The 11095-nt window shown below is 43.9% G+C and overlaps 1 protein-coding gene across 1 annotated transcript in view; it reads right to left on the bottom strand.

Moving 5' to 3' along the window:
* Positions 1 to 322: 322 nt before the first annotated feature.
* The window catches only part of LOC310709582 (chemokine-like protein TAFA-5), a 30051-nt gene continuing 19278 nt past the window's right edge, over positions 323 to 11095 (bottom strand). Inside the window, exon 6 of the mRNA XM_083509430.1 lies at positions 323 to 1554. Within this exon, the coding sequence (XP_083365556.1) occupies positions 1546 to 1554 (9 nt within the window). The 3' untranslated portion in view covers positions 323 to 1545. The remainder of the gene's footprint in view (positions 1555 to 11095) is intronic.

Below are 11095 nucleotides of genomic sequence, written 5' to 3'. Positions count from 1 at the left end.
TATAGTGGAACATAGCTATAATCACCCTAGGATGCTACTGGGTCTTGCTGTGGTTAGCATTACAAGCATCTGGAGAATGGTGGACCACAGCTATCTCCCCTGTGACTTGGATTCTTCCTGACACTGGCAAACCACAAATAGCTGTACCAATCCCCTAGCTGTTGGTTGATAGTGCAAAGGGCAGGCTGGGGTGGACCAGGACTGGTGTGGATGGCCCAGGCTAGCAATTAGGGCAAGGTCTCTGCCTTAATCTCAACCTTTGGTTTGTGGTAGTTTCTCTTCCACTTCCAGTTTAGCACTAGAGCCCAAATCAATCATGGGAGAAACTGCAACCTGGATGCTTTAATTCCTATATAGCATAGCTTGAAGAAGCAAGCGCTGCAATTAAGAGTTCAAACATTGAAGAGGGATCTCTTTCAAAGGCCCAGGGCCGCAATATGCCTGGCAAAAAAAACAACCACTTCAGAGATTTCCAAGGCTGTCCAAACGGGTTGAACTAGTCTGAGGGGGGAAATTGGATGGGAGTTTTATGCTTTTCTAAAACCAGTCATGAATGAATATCTTTTTCCAGTCAGAATGCATGAACAATGGCATGTAGCTAATCATATTAAATCAATTCTGCTCAAATTTTGAGCTTGCTCCCATTTAGTGGTGAAGGGCAATGTTTGGGCAGGTGCCATGAGTAAATGGAGATAAATAAGAAGCTGTAAACACAAAAGGAAGAGGAAAGCTCATTAAATACACACATTTGTTTTTCTGTCCGGGTTATTTACCCTGTCATTTCACAAGGACCTTTCTTTCTTTCTTTCTTTCTTTCTTTCTTTCTTTCTTTCTTTCTTTCTTTCTTTCTTTCTTTCTTTCTTTCTTTCTTTCACACAGTATGCCCCATGCCTTTGGTGAACTTCCTCCCCTATGTAGGCAGAGAAGGCCACAGTCAGGAGTGGCAGCCATGACGCGTACCATTCCCCCCCCCCATCTCCTCATCTCCATTGGATTTGGGGGAGGGAGGGGGAGAGAACGAACAAGTGAAAGGAAGAGGCACAGGGAAAAAGAGAACATTTTCTTCACAGCAACTGGAGAACATCCCAGACTCTTAGCAACTGCCTCAGTCTGTCACAGCCATATGTCTGAAGGAGGCAGCCATTCCCCAAATCCAAGAGACCTGTAGAAATCTTGAGTACCAAGTGGCACAAATCCTCTGTTGTCATTTCGAGGGGGGAGAAATCTAGGGAAAACTGCATTTCATATTTAGAAACCCACAAAGTAAGCCAGAAATAGTTATATTTGCTATGAGGAAGAAAGGGAAAGAAAAAAAGTGGAGGAAATCTCACAGGTACAACCTCAATATACTCTGTTGGTAGCCTTTGTGTTCCATGTTCAGGCACAAGAGGAAATACAGTTGGCATGGGCCCCAATTCATGGGGATGAATCCATGTTGAAGAAGCTGGTCGCTCCCTTTCCCCCAAGATGATTTGATCGCTGAACTGCTGCATCAGTGTGCAGGAAGTAGAGAAGCTGCTCTCATGGGCAGGTGCACCATGGCTGTCAGGAGACCTAGAGAAGAAGAAGCCATAAAGAGATTGGGTATATTGTATTGTATAATCTCTTGGAGTTATAGTTTGCCTCAGGCAACAGGCTTTCACACAAAACCTTGTACATGTGTACTAAAGACAGCTTGTACCTGTGTCCAGTGTAACATGTGAACAAGCCTAGGAGATATCAGAAGTCGCAGCATTACTTTGTACAAGTCAGTCAGCACAGATAATGCTCTCGATCAACCTATTGTCTTTTCTCTCTGCATTCCCAGTTTTTCAGATTGTTCTACCTCAGCCAGGCAGCTCCATGAGCCAACTGGGAGCTCCTGGAAGCTCAAGGGGAACATTGATACCCTCCACTGAACAAAAGCCAAACCAAGTGTTTCACAAAACAAAATCAGAGTATGTGCCTTTGAATGCAAATATTCAGTAGTACAACTCTTCAAATGTTAATTCCACATGCCATAGATCCTATGGCATGGTGTTCCACCTCAAAGGTTTAATTTTGATGTACCATTTGATTAACACTGCACCTCAAACTCGACTAAATTTAAAATTAAAAAGGGCATAATGTCACATTACATAAATGACGAAATTGGCTGTGTGCTGTGGTACAGGTGTCACAATGCCCTCTCCCCTGCCCTCAGGTCTTGTATTTAATTTTTGTAAGGCCACAACTTGCTTGCCAAGTGCATCATTAGCACAGCATGGGGGTAGGGCACCTCAGGTCCAAGGGCCAAATGCAGAGTGCTGTGGCCCTAAGACCTCTCCTCAGGCCCCACTCCCTCACTGATCCTGCTTCACACACTGCTTTTGCCTGGCTGGACTGCTGTGGCCTTGAATTCTGCTGAGGCCTTTTGCTTGTCCGAATGGAAGATACCAAGGGCTGTGTGAGTGTACGTGTAAAAACTAGCCCCCGTTCATTTGTTGTGCACACCGCTGACATGTGGTCTTCGGAAGGCTGCCTGGAAGAGAACACAGCTCTCCGTTTGAAACAGGTTCCTTACTCCTGATGTAACATGTAGCTAGGTCCCATTCTTGTTCTATGGGACCAGTTCCCTCCTCCTGTTCACTACAAACAGCCCGACACCTGTAGGCTCTTTGGATGTTCAGTTTTACGAGCCCAGACATTTAACACAAGTGACATTCAAACATGACCGTGGAACACATGAATGGGTGCGCTGAGATGTGACAGAGGTTTGACGGACACTTTGTGTCCAGTATATCTGAAGGAGTGCCTCCACCCCCATCGTTCTACCCGGACACTGAGGTCCAGCGCTGAAGGCCTTCTGGCGGTTCTCTCACTGTGAGAAGCCAAGTTACAGGGAACCAGGCAGAGGGCCTTCTTGGTAGTGGCACCCGCCCTGTGGAACGCCCTCCCACCAGATGTCAAAGAGAAGAACAACTACCAGACTTTTAGAAGACATCTGAAGGCAGCCCTCTTTAGGGAAGCTTTTAATGTTTAACAGATTACTGCATTTTAATACAGTGGTGCCTTGCAAGACGAAATTAATTTGTTCCGTGAGTTTTTTCGTCTAGCGAATTTTTCGTCTTGCGAAGCACGGTGTCGGAAAAGTTTTGGTAAAGCTTCAAAAATCACCAAAAACCTCAAAAAAGGCTACCACACCGCGTTCTATGAGTTGCTCCTCGAAGTCAAGTCGCAACTGTATTAGCGGTATTAAGAAAAAGGAAACAAACTTGCAAAAAACGCAAGACGTTTTCGTCTTGCGAAGCAAGCCCGTAGGGAAATTCGTCTTGCGAAGCAGCTCAAAAACCGCAAAACCCTTTTGTCTAGCGAGTTTTTTGTCTTGCGAGGCATTCGTCTTGCTGGGCACCACTGTACTTTGTTGGAAGCCGCCCAGATGGGCAGTGTATAAATAATAAATTTTATTATTATTATTATTATTATTATTATTATTATTATTATTATTATTAAAAATAATAATTTTTGAGCCTCGGCTCAAGAGCACAGACAAAACCAGCTAAGGAATTCCTATCTTTCCCAGCCCCTTGTGAATTCTGGACGTTCAGCTGTGTACGAAGGTGCAGTGGAAAGTGGCCCACGCACCGACCTACTCCTAATCAGCTTGCCTTTATCCTGTTAAGTCCCACTGACATGTGCCACACTCGCAGGTGGCAGATCGTAACAGCTTTAAGCACATTCGCTCCGGATTTTCCTCCTTAATCTCACCCTCGGCTTTTTCCTTTGGGTTGGAGAATGATATGCAAGAGTTTGGGAGCTGTGGAAAAGGAGGAGGGAGCAAGCGTTTTCCCCAGAGGACTAGATTAGTACGAATTCTTCCACAGGAAAGAAAGAAAAGTAGGAGTCACTTATTCAAAATTTTTGCAGAGTTCGGTAGAAACCTGATTGATTTTTTTGGTATGGGCATTAACATTTCTATCAGACCTGCCCTAAGAGAAACCTCAATTCCCCATTATGGGGATGATTCCAGGATGAAGTAGAAACGCTGCCCTCATTCTCTGTTCTGTGAGCTTTTCAAAGTGCTGCCTCATAAAATGTTAGTTTCTATAGAAGGAAAGTGAACACAAGTTACAGAGTGGAGGCTGTGCATGGCTCCCAATATGGAAGGTTCAGGAGGTGCACTGTTCCTGCTTACAAACCTTCTTGCAAAAGGCCACAACCAGGTGGATTACACTTTAAAGTAAGAACATAAAAATAGCCTGCTGGCTCAGGCCAGTGGTCCCTCTGCTCCAGCATCCTGTTCTCACAGTGGCTCCTCAGATGCCTGTGGAAAGCCTGTAAGATGGACATGGCAGCAGTCTCCCCTCCTATGGTTCCCATCAACTAGTATTCAGAAGCATTGCTTCTTCAAACTGTGGATTATCGGGGCTGCCCTTTTCTGAACCTTTTCCAATGAGGTGCTTTTTTTTCTTTTGCAGGGTTCTGCGTTTCCCCTGATTTCTACATAAATGATTCAGTGGCAAAAATGTGCAAACCCCACATTGTCAACCAGCTTGCATGAATATTTAATAATGCAAAATAAGAGCCGGGGCGATCGGGACGGGATTTGCCAAATCTGCGATTGTGTTTGATAAATATGGATGAGTCTCTCTGCTCCTCACACACCCCTCCTCCATCATCCCCTGTCCCGAAAGCCCAAGGTGGATTTATCTCCCCTTAACAGCCGGAGAATTACATGCGGGGTCTCAATGCATGGATGAGGCAGTGGCATTGGGAGGAAAGGTTTAGATTTGTTAGGCACTAGGGAACTTCTGGAGAGAGACTGAGCATGCACAAGAGAGGCAGGTTCCGCCTGAACAGCAATGGAACCAGACTGCTGGTGTTTTCATATCCAAAAGGCTGCAGAGCATCTTCTGGGAAGTTATCTGAAAGGAAGCTGCCAGGAGGTGGGGGACCATCTGGTTCAGGATGTTACTTGTCCCTTGAGGGTAATGGTGTCAATGTTTCAGGTCATGGAAGAAAGGGAGAGGATAGATCCTGGCAAAGGCCATACAGGAAGAAATGACAGCCGGCGAGGCCAAAGAGTTGTGGGTGAAAATTGCACATGAAAATGATGTATGGAGAGGGACATAATGTTCTGTTTATGAAACAATGCTAGCTGGAGGCTTCCAGGGCAAGATGGGGGAAGTGGAGGGCTTGATGCTAAATGGGAACATAAAGAGGGTGGATGTTTCAGAAACCCAGTGGGACAAAGGGAAATCAGATGTCCCGGGATGCAGAAAAACTGAGGAGGGGGATATTGGGAGTGATGTTCCTCTATGCGTTAAAGAGGGCACTTTAACACTAAACTAGAAAACGTAAGAGGAATAAACTCTTCCACTGAATCACTGTGTGTGGAAACTTTAGGGTCTATAAAATAATTTGGTGTTGGAGAGTAAACATACAACTCTGAGCAAGCTCTGGGAGAGATCTTTGATGGAGAAAGAAATCAAGAGAGGTAGCCAAAGGAGGAAAAGGTTGGAATACTGGGTGGTTTTAACTTTCCGTATGTGGAATGGGTGCAAATGCACATACAAGTCATAACATTTGTAAATATGACAAAGCCTTAGAACACACTGCAATCCTATGTCCCATAGGAGGGCATCCTAAGGGGAATGCATCAGATCTCCTTCCGCCATAAAAGAGCTCTGTGTCAGAAAGGGAGATCAGATGTCAGATTCTCAGATTCCCTACCAATATGGAAACATCCAGGACACTGGCCCTATTGACATATCAGCTTCAACATCAGTTGAAGGGTCTGGCAGAGAGGACCGGCAAAAGGTATGTTCCGAAAGATCCATAGTCTTCTCAGCCTCACCTGCAAAACCACCCCCATATTTCTAATGGGAGGGAAGTTGTTTTAAAAAGTCAGGCAAAAGGACAGAACACAAGAGTGCTTTTCCAATCTCCCTTCTTCCCTGCTGCTGAGAACCTGGCAGGGTTTTGAATAAGGTTATATCCACTTGTTGTTGTTTAGTCGTTTAGTCATGTCCGACTCTTCGTGACCCCATGGACCAGAGCACGCCAGGCACTTCTGTCTTCCACTGTCTCCCGCAGTTTGGTCAGACTCATGTAGCTTCGAGAACACTGTCCAACCATCTCGTCCTCTGTCGTCCCCTTCTCCTTGTGCCCTCCATCTTTCCCAACATCAGGGTCTTTTCCAGGAAGTCTTCTCTTCTCATGAGGTGGCCAAAGTATTGGAGCCTCAGCTTCAGAATCTGTCCTTCCAGTGAGCACTCAGGGCTGATTTCCTTCAAAAAGGATAGGTTTGATCTTCTTGCAGTCCATGGGACTCTCAAGAGTCTTCTCCAGCACCATAATTCAAAAGCATCAATTATTTGGCGATCAGCCTTTTTTATAGTCCAGCTCTCACTTCTATACATCACTACTGGGAAAACCATGGCTTTAACTATACGGACCTTTGTTGGAAAGGTGATGTCTCTGCTTTTTAAGATGCTGTCTAGGTTTGCCATCACCTTTCTTCCAAGGAGAGGGAGTCTTTTAATTTCGTGACTGCTGTCACCATCTGCAGTGATCATGGAGCCCAAGAAAGTAAAATCTCTCACTGCCTCCATTTCTTCCCCTTCTATTTGCCAGGAGGTGATGGGACCAGAGGCCATGATCTTCGTTTTTTTGATGATGAGCTTCAGACCATATTTTGCGCTCTTCTCTTTCACCCTCATTAAAAGGTTCTTTAATTCCTCCTCACTTTCTGCCATCAAGGTTGTGTCATCTGCATATCTGAGGTTGTTGATATTTCTTCCGGCAATCTTAATTCCGGCTTGGGATTCATCCAGCCCAGCCTTTCGCATGATGAATTCTGCATATAAGTTAAATAAGCAGGGAGACAATATACAGCCTTGCCGTACTCCTTTCTCAATTTTGAACCAATCAGTTGTTCCATATCCAGTTCTAACTGTAGCTTCTTGTCCCACATAGAGATTTCTCAGGAGACAGATGAGGTGATCAGGCACTCCCATTTCTTTAAGAACTTGCCATAGTTTGCTGTGGTTGACACAGTCAAAGGCTTTTGCATAGTCAATGAAGCAGAAGTAGATGTCTTTCTGGAACTCTCTAGCTTTCTCCATAATCCAGCGCATGTTTGCAATTTGGTCTCTGGTTCCTCTGCCTCTTCTAAATCCAGCTTGCACTTCTGGGAGTTCTCGGTCCACATACTGCTTGAGCCTTCCTTGTAGAATTTTAAGCATAACCTTGCTAGCGTGTGAAATGAGTGCAATTGTGCAGTAGTTGGAGCATTCTTTGGCACTGCCCTTCTTTGGGATTGGGATGTAGACTGATCTTCTCCAATCCTCTGGCCACTGCTGAGTTTTCCAAACTTGCTGGCATATTGAGTGTAGCACCTTAACAGCATCATCTTTTAAAATTTTAAGTAGTTCAGTTGGAATACCATCACTTCCACTGGCCTTGTTATTTGCAGTGCTTTCTAAGGCCCATTTGACTTCACTCTCCAGGATGTCTGGCTCAAGGTCAGCAACCACACTACCTGGAGTGTACGCGCCATCCATATCTTTCTGGTATAATTCCTCTGTGTATTCTTGCCACCTCTTCTTGATGTCTTCTGCGTCTGTTAGGTCCTTACCACTTTTGTCCTTTATTATGGTAATCTTTGTACGAAATGTCCCTTTCATATCTCCAGTTTTCTTGAACAGATCTCTGGTTCTTCGCATTCTGTTGTTTTCCTCTATTTCTTTGCATTGCTCGTTTAAGAAGGCCTTCTTGTCTCTCCTTGCTATTTTTTGGAAATCTGCATTCAATTTCCTGTATCTTTCACTATCTCCCTTGCATTTTGCTTGCCTTCTCTCCTCCGCTATTTGTAAGGCCTCGTTGGACAGCCACTTTGCTTTCTTGCATTTCCTTTTCATTGGGATGGTTTTCGTTGCTGCCTCCTGTATAATGTTACGAGCCTCCATCCATAGTTCTTCAGGCACTCTGTCCACCAAATCTAAATCCTTAAACCTGTTCCTCACTTCCACTGTGTATTCATAAGGGATTTGACTTAGATTGTATCTTACCGGCCCAGTGGTTTTTCCTACTTTCTTCAGTTTAAGCTTGAATTTTGCTATAAGAAGCAGATGATCTGAGCCACGGTCAGCTCCAGGTCTTGTTTTTGCTGACTGTATAGAGCTTCTCCATCTTTGGCTGCATAGAATATAATCAATCTGATTTCGATGCTTCCCATCTGGTGATGTCCATGTGTAGAGTTGTCTCTTGTGTTGTTGGAAAAGAGTGTTTGTGATGACCAGCTTGTTCTCTTGGCAGAACTCTATTAGCCTTTGCCCTGCTTCGTTTTGAACTCCAAGGCCAAACTTGCCAGTTGTTCCTTTTATATCTTGACTCCCTACTTTAGCATTCCAATCCCCTATAATGAGAGGAACATCCTTCTTTGGTGTCAATTCTATAAGGTATTGTAAGTCTTCATAGAATTGGTCAATTTCAGTTTCTTCAGCACCAGTGGTTGGTGCATAAACTTGGATTACTGTGATGTTAAAAGGTCTGCCTTGGATTCGTATCGAGATCGTTCTATCATTTTTGAGATTGCATCCCAATACAGCTTTTGCCACTCTTTTGTTGACTATGAGGGCCACTCCATTTCTTTTACGGGGTTCTTGCCCACAGTAGTAGATATGATGGTCATCCGAACTGAATTCGCCCATTCCCATCCATTTTAGTTCACTGATGCCTATGATGTCAATATTTATTCTTGCCATCTCATTTTTGACCACATCCAACTTACCAAGGTTCATGGTTCTTACATTCCAGGTTCCTATGCAATATTTTTCTTTACAGCATTGGACTTTCCTTTCGCTTCCAGGCATATCCGCAACTGAGCGTCCTTTCGGCTTTGGCCCAGCCGCTTCATCAGCTCTGAATCTACTTGTACTTGTCCTCCGCTCTTCCTCAGTAGCATGTTGGACGCCTTCCGACCTGAGGGGCACATCTTCCAGCGTCATAACTTTTATATGCCTTTTGTCTTTGTCCATAGAGTTTTCTTGGCAGGGATACTGGAGTGGCTTGCCGGTTCCTGCTCCAGGTGGATCACGTTTGGTCAAAACTCTCCACTATGACCTGTCCATCTTGGGTGGCCCTGCACGGCATAGCTCATAGCTTCTCCGAGTTATTCAAGCCCCTTCGCCACGGCAAGGCAGTGATCCATGAAGGGGGTTATATCCACACCATGCATTTAAAACTCACTTATATCACTTAAGAGTTGTGGCTTCTCCCAGAGATTTCTGGAAACTGTAGCTTATTAAGGTCTCCTGGGGCCTTTCAGCACCCTTAACAAGCTACAGTTCCTAGGATTCTTTGGGGGAAACCATGACTCTAAAAGTGGATTGCAGTTGTACCTTAGAAGTCTAACGGAATCTGTTCCGGAAGTCCATTCGACTTCCAAAACATTTGGAAACCAAATCACAGCTTCTGATTGGCTGCAGGAAGCTCCAGCAGCCAATCAGAACCCCCTTTGGACATTCGACTTCCAAAAATAGTTCGCAAACAGAACAGTCACTTCCAGGTTTGCAACGTTTGGGAGCCAAAACGTTCGAGAACTAAGCTGTTCGAAAACCATAGTACGGCAGTACTTTAAATGGATGGTGCAGATGTCATGTGACCTAAGGCAGTCAAAATTGTCTTTAGTTCCCTCCTCAAACCTGAGGAGCCTTAGTCATAGAACAGACTGTAGGGGAGGTGACACTGGGCATATCAGACTGACTGGGAAGACTGAACACAGTGCAATCAAATGTAACAGATATGGTTATGAGGAGAAAGTTGTCCAGGAAATCCAACAGTTATATTTAATTTTAAAAGAGAAAACGTTTTTTTAAAAAAGGAGATTAAACAGGAGGAGGTTGAATTAGAGAGTCAAGAGGGTCAAATCCCTTCAGGGAGTTATTTAAAACCACCACAATAAAAGCTCAGTTAGAATGTATACCACAGAACATGAGAGTGACTAATAAGTCCGACAGAATGCCAGCAGAATTAATGAGCAGAGTCAAGGAAGCTTTAAAAGACAAGAAGGCTTCTTTTAAAAAGCGGGTCTTGCCCAATGAGAATAAAAGAAACTCTCTGGAAAAAAAACAAATTTAAGTTGACAATAAGGCAAGCAAGCAAAAAATAATAATAAAAAGTATTAGTGCACCATATTGTTAAAAACAATATGTCAATGATTAAAACATCTTTAAACGCATCAGAAGTGTGAAACTAGCCAGGAGGCAGTCAGGCCGTTAAGAGGACAAAGATGTGAAAGGAATTACTGGAGGAGGATGAAACTGAATGCATTCTTTGTGTTGGTCTTCATGGGAAGATGTTGGATAGACACCTAAACACACTTTTTCTGGGCAGGAAATAGGAAGCGACAAGAGATTAAGTCCTTCCGCTGATTCACATTATTTTTTTTAAAAAAAAATCAACAACACAGTATTGACAGCATCCACCAGAGAGTTCTGAAATAACTCAAATGTGAAATAATTGTTCTTATTTATATAGTACCATGATATAAATGCGCATGCCACTTCACCAAGAACAGGTTTTGAAAAGCCCCTGTTTCCAATGGGCTTAAAATCTAGAAAGTGAGATATATATGGGGACGGCAGAGGAAATGGGTAAAGAAAGCACTATATTGAAAAACAGGCATGTAGGCAAGGAGGAATATTTGATTATTTTAATTGCATATACTTAGGCTGTGAAAAGACAATGTGGTTTGTAATAGGTACTGGTGACTGTAGCTCTGTGAGGGGTAAACCACATTTCCTCTCTCTGTCTCTGTCTCTTTATATGTATATATTTGCTGGGGAAAGCGTATCAAAAGGCAGTGAAAATGATTAACAGGTTGGAGCACATTTCCTTCAAAGAAATGGCAATGTGTTTCGATGTTTTGTTTTGTTTTTAGGATGAAGAAAGGCAATGAGGTGTAAGAGGTGAAAAGGTAAAGGACCCCTGGATGGTTAAGTCCAGTCGAATTCGACTATGGGGTGCAACACTCATCTCCACTTTCAGGCTGAGGGAGCCGGTGTCTGGGGACAGCAGAGGCTCACAAAATTATGTGTGAGGAGGAAAAAGTGGAGAGAGTTTCTTATTTATT

Source organism: Podarcis liolepis (genome assembly GCF_965112155.1).
Source record: "Podarcis liolepis genome assembly, chromosome: 6".
NCBI lineage: Eukaryota > Metazoa > Chordata > Lepidosauria > Squamata > Lacertidae > Podarcis > Podarcis liolepis.
Note: the sequence above shows the minus strand (reverse complement) of the source record. Positions and strands in the feature narration are given on the sequence as shown.